We start from the raw sequence: 27,170 nt of genomic DNA on the forward strand, positions 1-27,170 counted from the left end.
AGCATCTACCATAGCAAAGTAAAGCCAACTCGAAGCAGCAGCTTCAAATGTGATACACCAACTCACACCTAATTCGAGCTCAATTAAACAGCTTCAGAAGCATTAGAATCCTCTTCAACAAAAACTTGGGGAAATGTCAAACCAAAATCAAATCAAATCAAATCGAATCAAACCAAAGGTCCACGTAATCCAAAATAAAATGCAACTCACATCCAGCTCAAAGAATATTAAAACATGCTTGCACCTACCTTGGCCTTGTCCTTTCCCCTGCTGACTCCAAAGGATCAACATCATCATTAGCAGTCTTGGAGTCCATGTCCACATTCTTCTTGTGACACTTCCTTGTCTTCTAGCCATTGCATTTTAAGTTCTGCATATTGCAAGAAGTAAGCATAAAAAGTACAATAAATTACAATCTTTAAAATAGAATTACCACTCAAATCCAACATATAATATGCATTATGTATTTACAAATCATCCTGCTTATAAGAAGATACATTTAAAAATCATACTTCCCTCTGGGATTCTCACTATGATGATTAATATGAAAGCTCACTCATCTTTAACCTCCTATTCTAATCATTCATTTGAATATTTTTCAATATCAGTTTGCAAAGTAGGCCATTAAAACTTATGAATGCTTAAAAAGGATTTCCAAAATACCTACTGGGATATAGTCAAGCAAAAACTGTACATGGACACTATAAGTTTTTATTTAAGTAAACATATATTAAAAACAACATATCGCCTCTATGAACATATGCAAATAATGACTTTTCAACACTTTTATATAAAGAAAACATAAGTATCTCATATATCTAGTTAGGAGTTAAATGACATTCTAGTTACATTGGAAATTTAATGACATAAAGAGATTCATCATGTACACTAGTCTTGTGTATTAAAATTGAGGGTAAAATTACTGATAGAAATCACTAAACATTTGCAATTCCAATTTCAGATATACAAACCATAGGAGATCATATACGTATGCGAAATGATGAAATATACTTGAATGTTCATTAGACACTGTTTTTAATACTGAAAAATGAAAATGCTTAAATGCCCAAAGAGATATTACGTATTCATACAACTGAATGATATATATATATTAGCTAAAATTACTCAACTCTAGTCACTGTATCAAAATGGATGAATGTCAAAAACAAGAATTTAAACAAAAATAAGTTGCAAAACAATAGTTTCAATAATATATCTTTTATATGTAAACATACATAAAATACAAGTTTAACTATTTTACATGTTTACATATATGATATAAGATAATAATCTGTAAGAATGATAAACACTTTCCAAAATTAAGAAATTGCAGCCTGGGAACCTCCATATGCCGCGGAAGCGGCCCAAAGAAATAGCAAAAAGACAAAAAAAAAAAAAAGAAAGGAGTTCCCGTCGTGGCGCAGTGGTTAACGAATCCAACTAGGAACCATGAGGTTGCGGGTTTGGTCTCTGCGCTTGCTCAGTGGGTTAACGATCTGGCGTTGCCCTGAGCTGTGGTGTAGGTTGCAGACGCGGCTCAGATCCTGCGTTGCTGTGGCTCTGGTGTAGGCCGGTGGCTACAGCTCCGATTAGACCCCTAGCCTGGGAATCTCCATATGCCGCGGAAGTGGCCCAAGAAATAGCAAAAAGACAAAAAAAAAAAAAAAAAAAGAAATTGCAAGACTAAAATTTATACAATCATTAAGTGGAATCTTTGAAGATTATTCCTAAGTTCCAATGTTTACGCAGTTAACAAAACATGGAGCTATGTGAATTTAATGATTTCCTGAATAAACTCTGTATTCAAAATGCTACATAATCATAATTCTAGTAAACTTGGAAGGGAATCTAGGCATCCAGAACTTTTTCTTCTCCCTTTTTCTTTTTTTCTTTTCTTTTATTTATTTATTTTTTATTTTATTTAATTTTTTTTTTATTTTCCCACTGTACAGCAAGGGGATCAAGTTATCCTTACATGTATGCATTACAATTACATTTTTTTCCCCCAACCCTTTGTTCTGTTGCAACATGAGTATCTAGACAAAGTTCTCAATGCTATTCAGCAGGATCTCCTTGTATATCTATTCTAAGTTGTGTCTGATAAATCCAAGCTCCCGATCCCTCCCACTCCCTCCCCCTCCCATCAGGCAGCCACAAGTCTTTTCTCCAAGTCCATGATTTTCTTTTCTGAGGAGATGTTCATTTGTGCTGGATATTAGATTCCAGTTATAAGTGATATCATATGGTATTTGTCTTTGTCTTTCTGGCTCATTTCACTCAGTATGAGATTCTCTAGTTCCATCCATGTTGCTGCAAATGGCCCTTTTTCTATTTCAAGAAAAGAGGACTTAAGAGTTTAGGAGTTCCGGATATGGCTCAGGGGTAACAAACCCTACTAGGATCCATGAAGATGTGGGTTTGATCCCTGGCCATTCTCAGTGGGTTAAGGATCTAGCACTGCCGTGAGCTGTGGTGTAGGTTGCAGACATGGCTCAGATTCTGCGTTGCTGTGGCTGTGGAGTGGGCAGGTAGGTGTAGCTCCAATTCAACCCCTAGTCTAGGAATTTCCACATGCTGGGGTTGCAGCCCTAAAAAGAATAAACGGAAAAGAGGATTTAATTCCTGACTTTGCATTACTTTATTTCAGCCTCATTGTGCCAAAGCTAAAGGGAAATTTAGAACCATCTAATGCATCCTCCCATTTTAAATAAGCAAACAGGCCAAGAAGTTTGGAATGACATTTCAAAGTTCACGTAAAACAGGAGAATGAAGATGATGATGATATCCTAGTACTAATAAATATATCTTGAAAATTTACTTTCCAAGGATATTTTATTATACTAAATGCCTTACATTCATAGTCACAGAATGTAAGGCTCTCACAGAAGCCCTATGAAACACATAAGTTCACAATCACCATTTTATAGCTGATAAAACAGAGGCTTAGAGAAAAGCCACACACTTCTCAAGTCATGTGATTAGTATGTAGTCAGTATTATTGTTGTCACTTGAGCCAAAACAGAATGACTTTAGAGCCTATGCTTTGAACTAGTAATCGATAAGCAGGAATTTTAAACATTTTCAAATCAAAAATCATTAAAACACAAGACAATTGACCTATCATGGTTAAGAAAAGCACTCTTTCCAGAGTAAATCTCAACACCTTCCCAACACACCTTAGCATTACTAGTAATTTTGTATTGAAGAAGCAGATGATTAATATTACAAAAGAGCAGTGGTGATGCCTGATTATTTAGGTGGTAGGGAGCAGGGTAGAAGGTCATTGTCAAAGATCAAATTCAGTGGTGTGCATCTATACTGTCTATGTACACAGGCTCTTTTTTTTTTTTTTTTTAAATTTCCTTTTTAGGGCCATACCTATGGCATACGGAAGTTTCCAGGCTCAGGGTTGAATCAGGACTGCAACTGCCAGGCTGTGCCACAGCCATAGCAATGCAGTATCCAAGACACGTCTGTGACCTACACCATGGCTCATGGCAATGCCAGATTCTTAACTCAGTGAGAGAGGCCAGGGATCAAACCCGCATCCTCATGGATACTAGTTGGGTGCATAAACCACTGAGCCACAATGGGAACTCCTTTATATACACACTCTTAACCACTGATGGATAGAGCTTTTGTCCTTTTCTAAACATCATGTAACCACTTTTATCTAGTATCAATGTCAAAATTCACATTTAAATAACCCTTCAATGGATTATTTTGTAATTTATTTACTGTTTCCTTAACTTCTGCAAAGCTGCAACTTTACTCATTTTAAATGGCATTCTGTTCTTATTCTATATAGAATTGAGGCGGTATGTGAAAAATCTTTAAATACTCTTCAGGAAGGATTGGCATATAAAACACCAGTTCCATTATAAATTTTAGTAGAATTTTAAAGAACAGATGGCTTTCAAATTGTTATTATAATCAAAAGAAAATGTAACCTTCCTCTCCAATTTGATGTTTATGGAAAACTAATATTTCATAAATGCCAAGTTTCTATGATGTATTATCTACATGCTGTTCCTGCATTTCTATAAATACAAAAATCATAACTTTCTATGAAACATTTTTTATTAACAACTGTGCCTACATAAGGTAATATTAATCAATTTTGTTATCCTTATGAAAAAAACCCAAATAATTAGAAAGAGTATGCTAGATTAACCAGAAAAATAGTTTTCATTTACCATAAGGACATGCAATGACTTCTCTAAATCTTTTAATTGGAATATCTTTTCATGAATATGAGAATAAAATAGAAATGAGAAATATCAACTTTTATAAAATTCTACTTGTACCTGTTACTCTTTAAAAACTAGACTAAGTCCTAAGATATGGATAGTTGGGTCCACTGTGCTGTCTGTCCATAAAATATATGTGATCTTCAGTGAGCAAAGAAATAGAACTTAGGACTTCAAATTGATAATGGCTGTATAAACACATCTTTACTCAGTCATGTTCATCTTACACTTTTAATGTTGAAGGTCACCAAAGAAAAGAAAATAGACCTTAAGAATGTAGTGTGTATTATATCTTGCCTTATATAATAGCAACATTAGTCCAGTTATGCAAGGATTTTGGAGCAAATAACATTATGAGACAATGTCATAGATTGCTCTATCTCCATAGACTACCTCCAGAATGGATCCCACAGTAATACCTCCTGGTCTGGGGATTGCTTCATATCTAGAGCTGCTCGGGAGGAAGGATAGTCCTGAGTAAACAAGACCATTAAGCTGTAGAACACCTACCATCAATGCAGGTGGACGCTTTCAGTTATTAGAGCCACTTCTGTAACAGAGCATCTTTGGGTTCCATCTGTAGCCAACGTCTAAAAATTATTTTGCCTTTTCCCAGTTGTTTTACTTTTCATGTGGTATTTGGTATTTTCCTCCCCCCCTTGCCAGCAAAATAAACCAACCAGCTTAGTTTATATGCACATATAAATCTATTTCTATAACCAGACAGGCAATTCCTTCAGATTTGCTATTTCATTGTGATCTACAGTGAACGGCTCTAGTCAGCTTCTAGGATAAGTTTTGTAGCAGCTTCTTTAAAGAAAATTATTGTCTAGGAAAAAAAAAAAGTTTTCCTTGCAAGCCATTCTCCTGGCAACAGGTTTCTTTATTGATGTGCTTCTTCCGTGAGCATTGGGATGTGCCAGAGAGCTTCTGGGTTGATGCTCCTTTTGCTCAACTTCTCCATTATAAAGCCACCTCTCTGATCACCCTTTTAAAACTAAAGACCAAAGAATCAAATGGGATCAGGAAGTGACCATGGCTCATAGGTCATCAATTCCTCTTCTCAGCATATTATAGGAACTCAAACTAAGCCAGAAAAAACTACAGAGCCCATTACAGATCTCGAGTTCCAGTTATTAACATTGATTTTTTTCAATGGGAAATTTTCATTAGAAGCCAGCACATGACTTACATTCAGTAATAACTTAGATTAAGATATATATTAGAGCCTCACTTTAACATTGTCCTTGGTCTAGATGCCATGGAGTCATTTTTAAAAAGGATATTTTTGTCATTAGTAAATTCTCATAGATAGGATCTCTTTGTCTAAACTATACGTGACAGGCAATAATGATGGCTGAAGTCCCATATAATCCAAATTAACAAAATAAATTACATACAGAGATATAATACATAAATACATTTATATTTATTTTATTTGTTTTTTCAACAGGAAAAAACTTGGAGGCTGAAAATATTACTTCAGGTCACCATGCTTTAGAATAAAGAGCCCTTTTATACAATGAAAGAACACTTAGAGGCTGACCCTGTTTAATATTTTTGACAAATTAATTAATCTATTAAGATTCAGTCTCCATGATGTGTGACAAAGAAATCTCTAAAATTCCTGTAAGCTATAAAGTATTAAAATTCCACTATGTCACTTGTTCAGGGGAAACATATAAGTCACTTGCCAATTGTCATTACAAAAAAAACAGATATTTCAAAATGTAATATAATTTACAGTTCTGTCCTGAAGTGTGGTGCATAAACATTCTGCTTTAGAATAATCCAGGATGCCTGGCAAAATGTTCAGGCAGAGGCATCATTGTGGACATGCTGAATCAGAACCCCCAGAGATTAGGCCTTGGAATATTCATTGTAACAAATGAACCAAGTAACCAAGTGGTTACTTTTAATCATAAAATTAGGAAAAATGGGTTTATACCATGGCATTTACTTAAACATTACAGAGTTCATAGAAATCTACACTTTCTAATCTTAATAACTGACTTTTCCATGAAATGTAATATAAAAGAGAACTAGTCATTGACATACAATTTTAAATAAATATAAATAAGAGACTGCAAACAAGGTCAGCAGTAAACCTAAAGTCTCTCCAGAGAAGAGTGGTTCATCCTCCTAAATTCTGTGGAATTACTGAAGTAGTATTAAGCCATTCTTGTGTACCCTGATACCCTCTCAAGTGGACTTAAAGATGAGCCATCCCAGCCTACTTCTTGATCCTTATCGCTTTGTTAAGACAGGGTGAGGATCCTTTCAGCCTTGAAAACTACAGGAAGTTAATAGACTGTGAACTCTACCAGATCTAGTTAATCTGCTCAGTATGTGTCAGATATTACACTAATTACCAAGCTACAGTGGCAAATAAGAAAGCCAGGTCCTTGGATTTTTAGGGCTTAAATTTTGAAGAGGACGCCAGATACAGAAATCCAATTAAACAAAGAAAAGAAATCATTACAAAATGTGCTCATATGCAACATCAAACAAGGAATTGAATACAACAAGGATGTTGGGGAACATCAGATAGTTTACTTTAACCACTCTTTCAAGTCACAATATGTAAGTTTAGGCTTGAGAACAACAAATGCTAGATTTGCATGCAGTGCGGAAGTCTTTCAGGAAGAGAAACCAGGATATTTAAGGGGCTATCAGGTGATAGGAGGGCAATTTTGACATGGAAAAGGAATGAAGACTATGAATCTGGTTTGAGTGAAGCAGGAAAAAATACTGATGAGATGTGACTAAAAAATAAGATGTGAAAATACACAGAACTTTGCTAATAATGGCAAAGGATGTGAGCTTTAGTTCAACACTGAAAAAGTAGGGAGAAATGTGAACTGATAATTTTAAGAGATCACTTTGGTGTCAATGTGGCTATTAGAGTATAAGGAGTTAGGAATGAAATTAAGTAGATTAATGGTGAGACTAGGAAAATAGACTAGGTTAGAAAAGATCTGGATCTGGCTCAACTGAACATTAGAAAAGAAAAAGTGGGAAAATTCTAGATTTATTTGGAAACAAAAAAAAATTGCAGTGGATATTGGATTGGATCTTACAGGAACATGGAGCAAACAAAAATGACCCCTGAGCTTATTGTTTAATTATCTGAATGGCTGGTGTTTCTATTTATCAGGACATGTCTCTTCTAAACTAACCATGTGCTATTGTCAAGTGAGGCACAGACTCTAAAAGAAAAGTCATTCCAGACTCTATAACTGGAATTCTCTAGCTCTTTAGCATATAAATGGTGTTTAGTGCTTAGGGAGAGTGTGTATAGAGAGAGAAGAGTGATTAGTCTGCAGTGCAAAAATAACATCAATATTTACAGGCTGGATGGGGGAAGAGAAACAAAAATTGCCCTGTTAATGGTGGGGAAATGGAGCTCAGGATATCTACAATAGAGTGCTAAAGATGGACCATAATGTCTAACATTAAAGATGTGGAAATTGAAGACAGGAGGGTTCTGATGGATTGTGAGGGAAAGGCAAAAGCTATAGCTTAGCGTGAATGTCAATGATGATTCCTGAGCAGATGAGATGGGAGAGGAGTGATGTCCAGAAAGTGGGATATTTGCCATCAGGATCTTGGGGGTTCAACTGCTTAAAGAAACAATCTCAGATCAGACCATGAGGGGGTAACTAGGTGGAGAAGGAAAACAATGGAGATAAGGATGTCAAGAAAAAAAATGGGATTTTGATGGCCTATCACTATGGAAGTTAAAGTCCCTGAAAATGACCAGGTGACTTTGCTGAAGATATGAGCAAGACTCTAAAGGCATACATAAGTGAGAAATGTGATCAGGAGATCTGTTGGTGGCAAAATACAAAAAGAGCATGCTACTATTTCCAAAGTGTTTGCATTTCAAAGGAAGAGGATGATTTTAAAGAGGGAGATAAATATTAATCTGGAAGCTGCAAAGAGGAGCAAGGATAACTTCTAGTTAAAAGATATACGGAGGATGGTAAAAAGACTAGACTCAGTGTATGAAGATTACAGAAAAGTCCTCGTTGGCACCATCCAAGTTTCATTTTAAGAGGATTAAAAAGGTAATGTAGAATTTAGCAACAGTCATTTTTACACTTTTACGGTTTCCAGTAGCTTAGTCAACTATGTAAAATTAAGATTTAACACAAAGTTGTAGCAACATTCTAATGGCACAGAATCTTCTTCAAAATCTCCAAAACCAGATAATTCCTTTCTCTAAACTTCTCCTTGTACTGCAAAGTTTATCTTATTCAATGAACAATATTACTCCATTAAAATATGCATACACATACTCTCAAGTGTGCATGCATGTCTTATCCACCTGTGGATCATGTTTGAAGCTATGTTCAAAGTAAATAAATATTTCCACAACCTGCAAGCATGGAGATTTTGAGAAATTGGAGCATGTCTTTTTATAAAAAAAGTTAAACTGAGCATAAGAAAAAAAGAGAGAGAGAGAGAACCCAACTTTGAAAGCTGACTCAGCTGAGTCATCCTCACAGCACTAACCTGGCATCAAAAAGTAACACAGGTTAAAAAAAATTTAATTAATTAAAAAAAAAAAAGTAACACAGGACTGGCAAAGTCCTCTAAAGGAAGTCACCTATCTGTGAGGCTCAACTCTAGACTGCCTGGTCAACATACAGCATCTTGATGAGAGTTCACGGACTCAAATTAAGTGTAGTGAAGATGAAGTAGATACTTGTTAAAGCAGAAGATCTATTTAGAGAGACATAGACAGCCATGGTTTTCATACTATTGGATAGGTGTATACTTGCTTTCTACAAAAATAGCTTGCTTTTCCTTCCTAGACAGAGCTAACTTAAAAAGAAAACCATGAAATTAAAAAAAAAAAGCTATAATACATGGTATACACATACTTTTTATATATCTAATGATATAATTATCACATGTATAAAATATACACAAGTGTGTGTACCTGTGTGTGTATTGGAATTTGCTGAAAATCTTAAAGTTCACAAGACCAACAAATACATAACGTTTTATAATGATACAATTATCATACATATAAAATACACACAAATGTGTGTGCATGTATAAGTTGGAATTTGCTACAAATCTTAAAGACCAACAGATATATAACATTTTATTTCAGCACATGCTACAATGAGTGGAAAAATGAGGATATGTCAAATCAATATAGTATGCCCCTTGCTTTCTATAATTGAGTTTCAATAGTTTCAAAGTCTGAGTATTTGGTTTGCATGATACATGTCACTGTCATGGCATTTGGGAAATTTCACATGACGCTTTGTCCATGCGGATTTAGAAAAGGGAACAGAAAAACAATGGTTTGTTTTGCTATGTATTCTACATGCAACATACATTTGATCTACCTGCTAGTGTTAGTTTGTGAATACCCAGGGCTTTACGTGGGAGAGATCATTTAATGAGCAATAGGCTTTTTTTGTCTTTTTAGGGCCACATCCGAGGCACATGGAGGTTCCCAGGCTAGGGAACTGTAGCTGCCAGTCTACACCACAGCCACAGCAATGCCAGATCCAAGCCACGTCTGTGACCTACACCACAGCTCACGGAAATGCTGGATCCTTAACCCACTGAGCAAGGCCAGGGATCAAACCTGTACTCTCATGGATACTAGTCAGATTTGTCTCCACTGAGCCATGATGGGAAGTCCTAATGAACAATAGTCTTAAAGTTAAGAAACCCGGTTGGTTCAGTTATGAATTATGTAAATGGCCATAATAGTTCTTAATCTAACATTAATTCCCTTCAGCAGTAAATTGAAGGGGTTGAAATTGCCTCACATGATGTATTTATGTTGATTTAAATAGATTTAACCTGCCAAACAGTAAATTTAATAACAGAACTTTTTCTAAATTTCACTATTCCACAAGACCCATAACTTTTTTCTCAACCTCAAGAGATGCAGAGGAATAAAAATGGAATGCCTTTTAATTCAAGGGGAAATATCTGAACCAATAAACTTATATATAATACACTGCTTAAACATATCTAAGACCAAGCAGTTCCATAAAGTTACAAGTTCATCCAAGGGCCTTGCTATGGAATGTGGGGGAAGGATGATCCTCTCTCTTCATTCTTATTTTCCAGCTGCTTCCTATGACCTAGGGTTTTATTTACACTCAAAAAAGAATCTTATCTGAGAGAGCTTACCCAAATGAGAAATATTGATGATTTCTCAAAGTGCTAAAGAATAATAAATGCATTTCTGGTCAAGGCACTGCGATTCTGGAAATAATCATTTGCCTAATGAGGCACAGGAATTGTGACTATAAAAAGTTAGTGTATAATATCTACCAAGTTTAATTCAGCTTCATTTTAAGGGCCTTCTACTATTAAGGCCAAGTATAATGACTCAAATTAGTGAACTTAAAAATTGCTTTCAATTGTTTGATGGAGACATTTCAGGTCATGAGCTGACATTTATTACTGTTACGTTTGCTGAATTCAATTTGCTGCCAAAATTTAACAAGATTAATCAGATACCTTAAATTGTAGAGTATACCATTCTTTATTAACACCTTAAGAACTTTTAAATGGGCCAAATCTAGAAGATATGTTTTTCATAATAACATACTAGGTGAACAAATTTTATTTAACGTAGTTATTTAGAGAAAGCTTTAACGAAGGAGATAGGAAATTAGGCAACACTTTTTTAAAAACAATCTTCCAGAGGGAGTTAAGTTACTGAAAAATAATTTTAGAGACAAATACCATATGATATCACTTATATCTGGAATCTAATACAGCACAAATGAATCTTCCCACAGAACAGAAAATCACGGACTTGGAGAATAGACTTCTGGTTGCCAAGGGGGAGCGGGAGGGAGTGGGATGGATGGGGTGCTTGGGGTTAATAGATGCAAACTATTGCCTTTGGGATGGATTAGCAATGAGATCCTGCTGTGTAGCACTGGGAACTATGTCTGGTCGCTTGTGATGGAGCATGATAATGTGAGAAAAAAGAATGTATACATGTATGTGTAATTAAGTCACCATGCTGTACAGTAGAAAATTGACAGAACACTGTAAACCAGCTATAAGGGAAAAAATAATTTTTGTTTGTTTTTATATAATGATAAATTTATGGATCTGACAGCATTAATCAGAAAATAAAGAGTAATTTTAAAACGTCAGGGACCGTAATCTTTGTTATAAAGTTGTGTTAGTATCAACCAGATACTTTCCATATTACAGGGGTATCTGAAGAATTTCATTTCTTGGCTATCGAAGCCTCTACTCCCTGGAAGGACTCCCCACAGACTTAAATGATCACTGCATCTGTCAGATTTGTTTTCTGGTTTCCTATGAGTGGTTTATAGAAGATTAAGAAAATAATCAAATCTAAGGGTACACCATGTATGAAAAATTTCATCAAAAAGAACATTCTTTGAGTTTTAGGAAAATAGGACTAGGTTAGTAGCCAATTATCCAGTTAGAGATCTTGAGTGAAGTTGGCCTTTCAAAATCTCATTTGCTTTTAATCCTATTGCTCTGGAAAACTGTCAAGTGTCATCATTTTTTCAACTTTGCATTTCCCCAGAAGTTTCTCTATCACTCTTGTCACACTTTTCATCTCTTTCCACCACTAGAATATGTCCCCATTACTTAACATAATGTCCCATACATAAATGATTGGTGAATGTATTATTAGAATGGATATTACAAATTAGATTACCAATAGTATATCCTGTGGCCCCATATTCTGATCTTCGATTCAAATAATTCAAGTTGTTTTCACAACCCTAATCCTCTTTGACAGTATTGGTCCAATGGTCCTGAATCCTGACACTCTTAAAATTATTAATGATAGTGCCAGAAAGAATATAAGTTATCCAAGATGACCTCTGATGCTTCATCTACACCTCATATAACTAGAGGACACTTTTATAACTATTAGTCTTCAAATGACACCCCCTTTTTAAGCTACGTGCGTTGTATACATCATCTCATAAAAAGAAGTTTGTCTCTACAGTATTCATTATTCTGATATAAAGGACTTTCTTAAGAAAATTAATTCTCAATTATTTCCTGGAATGTCCGATTCAATTTGATACACCATCTACAGAAAAAAAAAAAAAAAAATCTAGTTTTTTACGGCAACCGTAATCACAAACTCAGTGGCTTCAAATGCACAATGCAAATTTATTCTCTTAAAGTACTGAAGGTCAGAAGTCCAAAATTGGTCTTACTGGGCTATGCTTTTGCTGTTGTTCTTCTGGAGGCTTTAGGGGAGAATCATTCTAAAGATCAAGTATATTCCTTAGATCTTGACCCCCGCCTCCATCTACAAAGCTTATCCAACCTCTGCTTCAGATATTCCATCTCCTATGAACTTTCAGTCTCTTTCATAAGATTCCTCATGCTTACATTAGGTGACATGGATAAATCAGGATATCTCCCCACTTTAAGGTCATATTATTAGAAAGTTCCATTAATTCCATCTGCAAATGTAACTCCTCCTTGCCATTTAATATAACATATTCACAAGTTCAGGGTATTAGAATAATAGCCTTCCAAAGATGAACACATCCTATCTACCACATAAGAAATGAGGGAAAGATAAAATTACATATAATGTACTGCTAACTCTGGCAATGAAATAATACATTTAATAAAGGTCTCCATTGAAAACTATTTTTAAATGTTTTAACTAGTAGATTATTGATTAAAGTTTCAGTGTACTCTGGGGGGGAAAAAAAAAAAACTCCTGTGCTTGATGTTAATTCATTACACAATAGATGGGGTTTTTTTTTTAATTTAAAAAAAAAGGAATATTCAAGGCCACTTGGACAACGAAAAAGGAATATAGTTAGCAGGCCTCAAGAGGCCTGATTTCTAAGTTATGCACCTGTCAACATGCACGCATGCCAAATTCCTGACGCTATTTCCCCAGGCTTAGCAAATGCCTTCACTGTCATCACTGTTTACACCCTGTCTTTTTCAAGCTCACCTTCACTGGTTCTCTTCCCTAGTTTCTCCTTACTTTTCTCCTCTAAACATGATTTTATTTCGTATGTATTCCACATGCTCACATATTTGATTATACTCTGCTTCACAACATTTTCTAGTTTTCAGCACACAATTTTTCCCCCACATAAGTTGCTTTCTCTGCAGGACTTATCACCTTAATACACAATGATAATATCACCAGTTCAGGCTCTCTCTCTAGCCTAGAATTTAGTATCTTCCGATTGCTTAATTATGAAGTTTAGTTTAACCTAGAAAAGTTTGCATGTGAAGAAATAGTAGGGTTTATGCCACTAAAAGTCTATAAAGTGCAGAAACACATTTGGGAACATAATTGACTTTTATCTACAGAAGCCAGATGCATTTCATGCCTATGTGTGCTTAGGGAAGCAAGTTCATCTCATATATCACAATAAGCATCTGTTCCACTAAATTCCACTGCCGGAAACTCATCACACTTAGGCAACAAAACACTTAAGGAAATAAAAGCTCTTTCCAATAAAAAGTTGTGTCAGAAAGCTTTGTTTAAAAACAAAACAAAACAAAACCTCCCTTTATCAGTTAAGCCCAGAGTAGGAACTATTAAAAACAATAAACAATTGAAATATAGTTTCTGAGAAGATATTTTGGCCCTTACTCTACATAAATTTAGAGAAAGTGGTGTGTGAGTATATATTTGAAAGGCTGCTTTCAACAACAAAGGGTGTGTTCTGAGGTATAAATATACCTTTGAAAATGCAGAAGTTTAAAGAGAACAGAAAACAAACTATATGAATATAAACATACACATAATGTTACAGATACATATTTATAACCTGAATAAATTCAAACTATAATTTTGAAAAAATATTATAAATATCTCCATATAATTTTCTGGGTTTTTTTTTTGGCATTTTTGTATATGAACAGAGATTTCAAATCACTAGCACTCATATAAGGCTCTTGATGTTTCCTGCCAAAGTATTTTGCTTTTTTTTTTATTGGGCTACTAATCTTTTCTTATTGATTTGTTGGAACTATTTATGTGTCAAATACGTCAAATGAATTGCAAATATCTTTTCCTGATTTGACATCTGCTTTTTATACCTATACATAATGTCTTTTGAAATATAAAATTTTTTACTTTAACAGAATCCAATCCATCTATCTCTTCCTTATTTTTTCCATATTTGATTGGGGCTGTACTCAGGAAAATAAATTTCACCCTGATATTATAAATATTTGCATCTAGGTTTTTTCTTCATATTTTGACTTCATTTGATACTTACTCTGGAATTTTTATGAATGATGCATTATAACTTTTTGGAACTAAAAAACATAGCCCATTACTTTTATACCATTTTATTGTGTTTTATTTAAATAATTTTCCCACTGATCTGAAAATTGCCTTTATCATATATCAGATTTTAATTTTTTGAAATACTGAATTTGAAGCATTACAGACTTACTTCTCTACCACTATTCCTGCAGGAGAAGGATGGAGGAATTGCTTACTTATGGTTTATGTGGGTAACATTAACATGGTTAAAATAACATCTGAACTACACAGAAACTTTAATTTCTGGTTATGGACTATGTTCCAGCTTGACCAGTCTTTTGCACTGCACATATGCCTTTGAGAGTAGGGGCTTAATATTGCTTATGGCTATATTTCCACTACTAAAATTGTGCTGGATACTGAATAAGGGCTCAAAAATATGTGTTTAATTGATAGTTACATTGACAGATGTCTTATTTTTCATTGCACTGGTGCTACCACACACTAATTTTAACTGGATTTTCTCTATCAAGGATAAAATATTCATTCCCAGTTTGCACATGCACACTTTATAGTGGTAAACTGCTTTCAGAATATCCACAGGGATCATATGATATTTGTTGATTTTCGAGGTCACAAAGAAAACCATCAGTTAGAAGAAGAAAAGAGAAAAATATGAAAGATCAAATTAGTAAATAAAATTCTCTTTATTTTCCTTAGGCTGTTACTAATGAGAAAATAGATATAAAAATGAAACTGTACAATATATGTATATATCATATGCACTCATTTTTATTATGAATATACATATAAAACTGAGTATGTATATGCTAAATAATATGCCATATTTTATATTTTAATACACACATATGTATATACATATACAAATGATATGCATAATAATTTTATTTCTATTCATTTCCTCAGATAAAAAACAAGGATTTAAAATGAAATCAATTATTCACTTGGAAGGTTTGTATCTATTATCTCGCCTTTTAGGTCCATTTTTTCTGGGTCCCTTATATTGTCATTTTGTAACTATTTTGCCATAATTTATATATATTTGAAATAGTCACTTCCCAATTGAAAAAAATGGGCAGAAGACCTGAACATACATTTCTTGAAAGAAGACAGATGGCCAACAGGCCTATGAAAAAATGCTCAACATCACTAATTATTAGATATATGCAAATAAAATCTACAATGATGTACCACTTCACACAGGTGAGAATGGCCATCGTTAGTAAGTCTACAAATAATAAATTCTGGAGAGGATGTGGAGAAAAGGGAAATCTTCTACACTGTTGGTGGGAATGTAAATTGGTACAACCACTATGGGAAATAGTATGGAGGTACCTCAGAAAACTAAATATAGAACTACCATATGATCCAGCAGTCCCACTCCTGGGCATATATCTGGACAAAACTTTCATTCAAAAGGATACATGAGGAGTTCCCTTTGTGGTTCAGTGGTTAACAAATCTGACTAGGAACCACAAGGTTGCGGGTTCAATCCTTGGCATCACTCAGTGGGTTAAGGATCCGGTGTTGCTGTGAGCTGTGGTGTAGGTTGCAGATGAGGCTTGGATCTGGCATTGGCCAGTAGCTACAGTTCTGATTAGACCCCTAGCCTTGGAACCTCCATATGCCTCGGGTGCTGTCCTTAAAAAGACAGAAAAAAAAGATACATGAGCAAACCATTGCCTTTGGAATGGATAAACAGAAATCCTGCTGCAAAGTACTGGGAACTATATCTAGTCACTTATGATGAAGCATGATAATTGAGAAAAAAGGAATGTATATATGTATATGTAACTGGGTCATCTTGCTGTACAATAGAAAATTGATAGAACACTGTAAACCAGCTAAAATGAAAGAAATAAAAACCATTAAAAAATTTAAAAAAGATACATGAACCCCTGTGTGTGTTGTAGCACTATGCACAATACCTAAGACATGGAAACAACCTAAGTGTCCATCAATAGATGAATGGATTAAGAAAATGTGGTACATATACACAACGGAATACTACTCAGGCATAAAAAAGAACAAAATAATGCCATTTGCAGCAACACAGATGGAACTAGAGATTCCTATACTAAGTGAAGTAAGCCAGAAATAAAAAGACAAATACCATATGATATCATTTATATCTGGAATCTAATATATGGTACAAATGAATGTATCTACAGGAAAAAAACAATCAAACTCATGGACTTGGAGAACAGACTTGTGGTTGCCAAGAGGGGAGGGGAGTAGGATGGACTGGGAGTTTGGGGTTAGCAGATGCAAACTATTGCATTTGGAGTAGATAAGCAATGAGATCCTGTCGTATAGCACAGGGAACTATATTTAATCACTAGTGATGGAACATAATGAAGGATAATGTGAGAAAAAGAATGTATACATATGTAAAACTGGGTCATTTTGCTGTACAGCAGAAATTGTCAGAACATTGTAAATCAACTATGATAAAAAATTAAAATAGGAAAAAAAAGAGAAATTCATCCTTTGGCTAAGATATCTAAGATTGATTTTGTGTGAATATGTGTATGTGCCAACACACACTCAACAAAGAAAGGTTAATTATAAAAATTGATATAAACCTAACAAAAAGATTTAAGAAAGAATCTTAAAATTGTTTGCACATTTTTTCTGTCCAATTAAATTAATATAGAATATATCTGTTTGTTTTCATTCTGTTTGCTTCCATCTGAACAGTCACATTGGTATAAAAATTTATAATCTCATACTTCACCACAGTAAATACAGAATAATCCAAAAATAAAAAAAAATAAATCAGCAAGTTCCAAGAATACATATTTTCATTAATTAAATAATTTGAAGTTGTCAGTCAGTATGGTACAGCAAGGTGAAAAAGAGTGAAAGCTGTAAACTCTCAAGGCCAGTGAGTAACAATAATGATGCTGTATTCCATGAATCAATCACCATTACCACAAATTTTTGATACCTACATTGCTAAATGTTTCACATCCAGCTTTAATGGTGATTAACAGATATGCCATAGTACTGTTACTGAAATGAGACTCTGTAGACAAGTGATATTCAAAAGAGTTCTGAAAATGCATTATTTCTACATCTGGAAATACTGCTTTTGTCAATGTAATCTATGCAAATCTTGATTTTATTACCTAGTATTTGGAAAAATCAGTTTTACTGAACAATTTTTAGATTTGCCAAGCATATGAAATTAATGTGTTATTTTTTATTACAATGTAATTTATAAGAGAGATCCACAACAAATTATGACTACCCAAATTTTTCAGTAGTGGCAACAAAAGTACCTTGCAATGTTGTTATTTCCCCATAATCCTCAGCAGTACCACCCACATTCTTCTCTTTAGATATTGATGTATATATTATCTTAATCAAGTTCTGTACACATGCCCTCAGCAGGTGCCCTGTAGCCTTGTTGTCCAATCAAAATGTAGTTCAAGAATCCCTGTATATAAGAGTTTGAGAGCCACCACTGAGAAGTACACACTTATTGTAGGTATTGAATTGCCTTAACTTTGCAAATTTAGAACTCATAATACTGAAAAAAAAATCCAATTTTTAGAACTTGTTTTAGAATACTGTAAACTCTGAGATAAATTACACTAAGATTAGATGAGTCTTAATTACACCCCATCTGATTATATTTTCTCATTTTTTCCCCTCATAGCCACAATTAGTAACAACAGATTCATCATTAAATTGAGTTATTTGATTTTCCACAATAAACTATCTCAATAGCGTATCTGATGGCTTTTGTATTTGGGTTCTATATAATCCCTGTACTTTTGAATGAATTAGCTTTTGTTTGAAAAGCTCTTTTATTCTTGGAAAAGCCAACGTTTCTTCCTATAAGCTTTATAATACCAAATATCCATTAGGTCTGGTAATCAAAGAGAAAATGAATCATATTATTTTCATATCGATAATAACATCATCATTTACCATTCTCAAATCTAGTGCTATGGTTAATACATTTACCACCCATAGATAGTTGTTTGCATGAGCAATAAGAGGAAGACAACCAGAAGTCTAATACCCACACTGAGACATGTCCACACACATTTCCTGCCACAGCCAAAGTAATGCCATATGTGCTCAGTGATGTGGGTGGACAAAAGGAACAGTTGGCTTGCTGAAGAGGGCCATGTGTACAGGCAGCCTATCACACCATCCTCTCTACTTGCAGTGCTGAAAATGCAGTCGAAGTTCTTGCTCAGATGCATTGCATGTCTGGAGAAGAAGCTTCAACAATAGTCAAAAAGACCATTTATTGTACATCTCTATATCTCTGGGCAGAGAAGATAAAAATATGCTTGTGCATTATCCTTCTTACTAAGATTTACTTAAACATCAGAAGAGTTCCTCCCCTCAATAACGGGTTTGCATCAACATGCAAAAGGATAAATGCATAGCCCCCTATCAAAAATGACCATTCATAACCATCCTTGTTTAATTCCATGTTATACAAACTTCTCTTTTATCTGGATCTCTCTCCATAAAAATTATATTGTTTCTTTGACATTAAAATACTGAAAACAATGAGAAATACTGAAAAACTTAGAGGAGTATTTTAATTAGAATATCTGGAAAGCAAAGAGAGCAACCAGGCAAAGTTGCATTCCACACACATTACATTTTACAAGATAAAAGATAAACATGGATTTTGGATGATTATAATAGCTTTGTATTTCAACAAGGATTTCCTTTGGAATTTCCACAACTGCAAAGACTCTTCAGCTATTGTACTGGTAATACAATTTATAGTTTTAAGGTCATTCTTAAGTCTGTGATCAGATAAGATAATTTACTTTTCTCTTAATGGCTTCTTTTTGACAAATGAGGGAGCTTTTAGGAAGGACAATGCTCCCTGCACAACAACCAGTAAAGCATGTCACATCCATTTACACATAATTTTAAGAAAAATGAAGGACAAACTTGTGAGGCAGCAAGAATTTATTTGCATTAAATTAATTTGAACAGGGCGTTTCAAGTTCCCCTTTGGCAACAGTTGTATGGGGGGGAAAATGAACCCATTTCATGCAATAGCCCTCTCTTAGGTAACAAAAAGATTTGAAAGCTAACATAATAATCATTGAATTGCTCCCAGAAGTCTACAATTATTATATATATCTCATGAGATAAAATTCACGATGCATATTTATAAAGAGCACCAAATATTATGGAACCACTATCTGACATTTCTTTGAAAATTGTCCTGCAAAGTTTTGAAAGAGAACCAAGAATTCAGTGGTTTCTTATATGGAGTTAGTTTTGTAAATAAGATTAAGGAAGAACTATCATAGATACTGCCCTATGTAATTTAAACCTAAGTAATCCAGATGTTGCCCTTGATAGATTATGGACTTAACTACTATTTTGACCCTAGAAGTACAAATCATTCTCCTTACATTTTATTCAACCTAGTTTTAGTAAATTAAAGGGTATTTAATTGATTAGCAACTTTGCTAGGAAAATTCTCACCATCTTCTAATGGATCTTAAAAAATCTCAAATGTATATTGCTTTTACATGGAGAAGCAAACACATTTTCAGCATCTCAGGGCACAAAAATATTACCATTTGTGTTAGGCTCCCTAGTAGCCTTCAAAGATGTCCTTCTAATCCTCAGACCCTGTGAATATATTATCATAACAAAATCAAAGAGACTTTACATATGTGATTGAATTAAGGACACTGAGATTTGAAAATTATCATGGATCATCAGGTGACCCCATCATAATCACAAGAGTTCTTGCAAGACAGTTGGAAGAGAATTCAGAGTTGAGAGAAGAGGCGATGTAGAGACAAAAACAAAAATAGAAGTGCACCCTGAAAATGGAGGAAGGAGCCATAACCCAATGAATTTGGATGGGTCCTAGAAGCAGAAAAAGGCAAGAGAAGGAATTTACCCTTCAAAGCCTCCAGAAGGAACCAACCTTGCTGACATCGTGACTTTAGCCAAGTGGAACTGAATTTGAAACTCTGACCTCCAAACTATAAGGCAACAGATTCGTGTAGTTCAAGCCACTAATTTTGTGGTCATTTTGTAGAGTAGCATTAGGAAACTAATACACCAGCGTAATAAGCAAAGGAATAAAAATGAAAGTGGTGAAAATTGAGATCCCAGAAAAAAAAATGGAGTATTAAACTTAATAAAAGGATTTATCTTGGCATTACATATTACTTGTTATATATTGAGCCACATTACTGATATTATTATGACCATATAATCAATATGAATACACCAGTATGTCTAAATTAGACATGCAATCTTTCTATTTCAGCCTTTCTATAATCCCATGCAGATGGTTTCCAGTAACCTATTTTCCCTATATTTGATGAAGCTGGTATCTTTGTGCAAGAATCTTCCTGCTCAGCAGATAAGTTACATCTGAAATTAAATCCTATTAAGCCAGTCTGGGGACAATGCCTAGAAGATTCAAACATTACTTTTCAAGAAGATCAAGAGGAGTGAGTTTGCAACACTACCATTACCAACAGAATCAAGTGAATTAGAAAGATTTTCAAAGCAATATTTAAAACATTATGTCCATATTTTTCTTCTTGTCAAAAATAAATATTTATTGTCCAATTCTCCATTGTTTTTATGTTAATTGGATGAAGTCCAGGCATGAATTATGCTACCACAAATAGAAAACCATTTTAAATAGAAAAACCTCACTTATTGGTGACAGAAATGACAGCACAAAAATGTTGAGGGTGGGAAGAAATAAGTGTGGGGGATAAATATTTCCCTTTCCTTATCAAAATCTGTCCTGAGATCTAGCATGCCTCTCTTCAAAAGACACAGTAAAAGTTGTAAAAATACTTCTACTTTTCTACAATTTAATGATTACAGAACATCAGAAGAGAAGTAGAAGATGGGAGTGCCTTGTGCAAGATTGACAAGGAATTTGAAAAGAGAAATATAAAATGTGAAAATAAGAGGTAGAATAGGAGTTCCTGTCATGGCACAGCAGAAACGAATCCCACTAGGAACCATGAGGTTGCAGGTTCGATCCCTGCCCTTGTTCAGTGGGTTAAGGATCCAGTGTTGTCGTGAGCTGTGATGTAAGTTGCAGACGTGGCTCAGATTTGGCATTGCTGTGGCTCTGGCGTAGGCCAGCAGCAACAGCTCCGATTAGACTCCTAGCCCGTAAACCTCCATATGCTGCAGGTGTGGCCCTAAAAGGACAAAAGACAAAACAACAACAACAAAAAAAAAGAACGGTTTCACAGCAATATGTGAGAGAGCAGGGAAAATACTTATTGAATGTCTGCCATGTGCTAAGTCTCTTACATAAATGATTTTATTGAATCTCTTTAATATACTAATGAAAACTCTACCAAACAGGCACTTATTCAGTTTGTAGATAAATAAGAATACATAAATAAAACTTGATCAATGTCACACAACAAATCAAAGGCAGAGTTAGGGTGAATATAATGGCATTAATAAAAGCAGCAGCCTCCACCTAACTGGACCTGAAACTACACTAAGAAGAAAAACATGAACAAAGATCCTATAAGTCAGATACAGTTAATCTCCCCATCTCAAAGAAATAGTAACTGAGGTGAAAAAAAGGCTAAATCTTTTGTTTCAAGCTCACATCGGTAGCAAGAGACAATTTCAAACCCAGGTCTAAAAGACATGTTATTAATTCATTATTTCCAGGATTAGCTGAGATAATTCTTGCTAACCCTAAGTGAGTATCTGACACTTGATAAATGTACTAAAATTTATCCTTATTTAGTTTTGGGAATTAAACTTCTTTATTCATCTTTTGCCTTTTCACTGCTTGTTCATATCACAGTTCTCCAAGAAAAACTGAGTTCAACATATGCATCCATTTGGGTTGCAAATTTTAGAGCTCAAGTAATACATAGCATATCATATACTAAACTGCTGGTTTAACTTGGAGTTTTTTTAAAAAGATGAACTTTTTCAATCAGTAGAAAATAACTGGGTCGTTCATCCCCATATCTAAAACATAGTTCATTAATTATATGCTTGTATAGAAAGCCTATGTTTCTGTAATCCTTCCTATGCTTAATACGTTTAAAGGCTTGGTTCAATAAATCAGAATAACCTGTGAATTATATATGACAAAGTTTTAAGACATAAAAATCTGTGTTAAAGTCAACATTCTAATCCCAACTTCTCTACCTTCTCTTACTTTGTCATGAATAAAAGGTGTTTGTCCAAAGTTACTTTGACATTGAAACAAGTGCAATGAAAATTATGGTTGCAGGCCACAATCACTGTTCATATGCGTCCATAATGTTTTGCATTAAACCTTCCAGAATACACCCTTACATCATCAGTGTCACCACAAAGAGGAATCAGGAATGCATCTCATAATTAATACATTTATTTATTTATTTATATAATTTTAGGTTGTTCAATCATCTCCCTAGTATCTCATGCACCCTCTGAACTATTCATGTTAAAATGAGAAACTTAGTGGACATGGCACTTTTATGAAAGCAAGGTCCAAAATTTAATTCATACCACAGAAAATTTTTATCCAATTCTTGATCCAATGGTCATTGTATATGTGAAAGAAATAACTCACTTTCAGAAATCAATGTTCATTATACCCCTATAGCAGGAATTGCCACTGTTCTACTCATAGTTCCTCAGCACTCACTGTTCTCAAGCATGTGGGTCAAACAACTCCAGAGATGCTTTAGCCCATGAATAGATTGTCTGGAAATTCTAGGGCATCAATGCTCCGCAAACCCACTCCTAGAGCAGCCCTTAATCAATGATGGGAATCCATGGAAGAAAATGCCCTATTCTCTTCCCTGTAATATTCTATACTGTCCCTCAAAGTTCCAACAGGATTGAGACCTACTGCTCATTTTATTTCCAACTCCCTATCTGGCACAGAAATGACTAGATGTTGACTAGGTATTTTACTGCAATGTGTATGCAAATCTCTCTTGATCAAGAATATAGATAAATATTTCTAGATAAGCAGGTATACTGTTCCTCATACTTTCCTGAGGTATAAAATGATACATCCTCTTCTCCACCCTCCTTCCTTCTTCATTCACTTGTCTATCTGAAAAGTATTGCAAAGGAAATAAGGCTTTGGTCCCCACTCTCAAGAGGACCCCCTTTCTCAGAAAGGTTAAAATGATGGGCAACCTCACATAGACTCTCCTCAATCTGATCTGTAGGATCTGAGAGAAGAAGCAATCTTGAGATTCCAGAAAAGTCATTTAAGCTATCCCGTAAGCACCAGGACCTGAAGGAACAGGTAGAATGGTCAAGAGTCATAGTTCTTATTATCCAGATTCATTCAAGAATACCCGAGGTATGAGCACCTATCCATGGAATCCTGCAATCAGATGTAAAGTTGCAAACCACACACTCTTAGTTTCCAAAGTCAGCTATGAGTTTTATGTGTATAACATGGGAAAAGAGTTTCAAAGTATACGAGACTCCAAGAAGTTTCCTATCTAGTATTTATTGCCCTTGCCTACTTTCTTCTTATATCCCTGAATGGACTTCAGAGCATGCATACACACACCACGCAACAGCTGCCCCAAGCAGAAAATCACAAGCTGTCTTTGAAACTCAAATTGGCTCTTTAAGGGCCAATGTATAGCAAAATTTTTACCACTTAATGAAAAGGAACAAGCTGAATCAAGGTTATAGGTTTTTCACTCCTACAAGAGTTATAATGAGCTTATTTTTATTTATTTATTTATTTTGTCTTTTTGCCATTTCTTGGGCCACTCCCACTGCACATGGAGATTCCCAGGCTAGAGGTCAAATCGGAGCTGTAGCTGCTGGCCTATGCCAGAGCCACAGCAACACGGGATCCGAGCCACGTCTGCGACCTACACCACAGCTCACGGCAACAGCGGATCCTTAACCCACTGAGCAAGGCCAGGGATCGAACCCACAACCTCGTGGTTCCTAGACGGATTTGTTAACCACTGAGCCACAACGGGAACTCCATAATGAGCTTATTTTGAACAATATCGGACACCAAAGTACTCATGGCATGTATAGCATGGGAAAATTTTTATGAATGTGGTCACATATTAAAATATAAAATCATTCAGTTCCAAACTCTACTTATAAATCCTATATTAAACATAAAATACCTGCCAGTGTTCTCAAGGAATCATAAAGACTATTCACTGTCAAGTCCAGGAGTTTACTCTGAAAGCAAGTTGTATTGCAGTTTCCAGTTCACACTAAGCAGTTTTAAAATGCATCTAAATGCAGACTGCTTTCTATCTTGATTTTCAGACATAGACTATTCCCAAGAATATCCTTAGTAATATTCGAGTCTGCCTTTCAATCCACTTATTAAGGAGGACACAGCTATTAAGAGTTTAGTAATTATTTGAATGTGAAGAGACTATAACTCTGCACAATTACATTAAAGTATCTTTTATAAGAGTGAAATCAGTCTGAATACATAACCAGAAAATAAGAAGTATCTTAATGTATTTTTACAAAAGACATATTCCTATATCACTATTGCAATAGACTCAACTCAAAGTTAGGGGTAGGGCTTTGGGAAAAGAACTGAACTTTAAGTTCAATAGCTGAAGTTTAAATTTCTGGTTTATAGCATAAATGTAGAAATTTAGGAAAATTAATCCAGCTATGTTAGTTCCTTCACCTTAAAAATGGAGAAACAACACTGTTCTCTCTAAACCCTGAGATATTAGAAGTGGAATACATATTAAAGAACCTGGGTGACAGTGGTAGACATTAAGAAGAATGTTAAACCCACACTTATGTTAAAAGAGCAAAGTAAAATATATTTGAATTATAAAAACTTTAGATGTTTATAACTCAATGTGAAAAATCAGTAAGCTCTCTATGAAGTATAAAATGGCACTGGACCCTTGTAGAAAAAGAATTTAGAAAATACTTGAAATATTAAATTTCATTCCCAAATGTGGGTTCTAATATTTACTTGCTGAACTTACACTTTGTATACTTCACTACCCTTTAAATGCATAAGAGCCCATATGATTAACTGCATGCCCACCAGCTCTACTAAAAAGTATCCAGCAAGGCCCATGGACTAAGTATTGAATCAAAAAACAAAAACAGCTACCCTAACTACCTGAAAGCAAATCATTTAGAATGCTCTTGTGACCATGACCCTTATGATTCTGCTACCTAGTAAGAAAGTCTTCTAAACCAAATAAACTCAAAACACATTTTAGGAATTACACCACACACATACACACATGCACGTGTACACACACACACAAACATATGGTTTTTAAAAATGAAGCAAATGTGAAAAAAAAATTAAAGGAGTTCTGCGGGAAATAAAATTTCTTCCTAGAATTTCATCAATCCCTTTCCCCAAAGTCCTTCTATGAAAATAAACTTGCTCTCCTCTTGCTCTTCCCAGAATGGGAAGTACATTTCCAGAATGGGAAGTATATTACCAGTCAGACACTTAAAAGTTGTGCTGTTAGAGAAATCCAAAATAGTAATAATTTTGGAACAAAGGCTGAAGAGGAGATAAGTGAATCAACACGGCTTTTAAGCTAAATTGCCATCACACTTCAGAGCCTGTTTAGAGAGCCTGAAGTTCCCTGCCTTTTAATAAGCTTAGGGAGGGTACAAGGCAAAAGAACCTCCAGTTACTCAGAGGGTTACCCTCTGGTAAATCAGGGAAAAGGAAATACCACTTCCCACTTAGATGGCAAGGTTGCCCTGTCCTATTGTGTACCCAGACCTCTTAATTCTACATCTTTGAAATCCTTTAACTTGGCTTGGAAAATCAAAATCAGGCATAAGCCAAAAAGAAGGAGGGACACAAGGACAAAATAGGCTGCCTGAAAAACAAAAAACTGTCTAGAAAGCTTACACATAATGCATGCATTGGGGGAACATTTCCTAAAACCCAGAACTCTGGTCAAGTTTTTTTTTTTGTTTTTTTTTTTTTTTAAGTCTCTGCGACTTTACAGTGAGGATTACAACCTACAACCTCCCATTGCCCAGTCAGCCCAGCCTCTGCGGCCACCACCACCACCAGTCTGTCCCTGACTTTATAGAATAATGCAAAACCAGTAGGGCTTGGGAAGCAGAAAAATCTCGCCAATTTCAAGCTTCTAGTTCTGGACCCTTTGATACATTCCTCCGCTTAACTCACCCGGAGTCAGATCTAGATGGCAACCTCCGCCCAGAGGGACTGGAAAGCAATGCAGGAAGCTCAGCGGTGCCTGCTTGAGTAATGAGGGCAGTGGAGCTGAGCTGCTACCCCCGGACCTGCTGCTCTGGCTGCTCCAGGATTTCTTCCGCTCCCCACCCTGAGCGGTCCTTCCCTCTCTTCTTCCTCCCCCGTCTGCCGCTACTGCACTCCCTCTTCCTGGCAGTGGCGCAGAAAGCAGAGTCCTCCCGCCTCCCTCCTCCAGACGCACGAGCTGTCCGTGGTGCTAATCAGGAGGCTCCCGGCTTCTCCAGGGCTGGCAGTGCGTGCAAGTCCCAGCGCCTGACACTAAAGTTCCAGGCACAGAGCTGCAGATGAGCCTTATGCAAGTACCAGAGAAATGGCTGGAGGAGGTGACACTGTAGCATCTAACATTCCCTCGTCTGTTCAAATGATCCATAACCGCAGGTTTTCCTAAGCATATCTAGAAATTCACAGGTGCCAAAAAGTAAATGGG

At 35.3% G+C, this 27,170-nt stretch overlaps 1 protein-coding gene across 5 annotated transcripts in view; it reads right to left on the reverse strand.

Moving 5' to 3' along the window:
• ROBO2 (roundabout guidance receptor 2) overlaps nt 1-26,850 on the reverse strand; it is a 1,676,226-nt gene extending 1,649,376 nt beyond the window's left edge. For all 5 annotated transcript variants that reach the window (XM_084991702.1, XM_084991700.1, XM_084991678.1 and 2 more), the window contains exons 1-2: nt 26,657-26,850; nt 249-370 (exon numbers count right to left, since the gene is read on the reverse strand). In XM_084991702.1, the coding sequence (XP_084847828.1) occupies nt 249-357 (109 nt within the window). In that variant the 5' untranslated portion in view covers nt 358-370; nt 26,657-26,850. The remainder of the gene's footprint in view (nt 1-248; nt 371-26,656) is intronic.
• Between the last annotated feature and the right edge of the window lie 320 nt (nt 26,851-27,170).

Source organism: Sus scrofa, chromosome 13 (assembly GCF_054392235.1).
Source record: "Sus scrofa isolate SSC_HxYL_T2T_F1_AM1 chromosome 13, Sscrofa_HxYL_maternal_Yorkshire_Landrace_v2.0, whole genome shotgun sequence".
NCBI lineage: Eukaryota > Metazoa > Chordata > Mammalia > Artiodactyla > Suidae > Sus > Sus scrofa.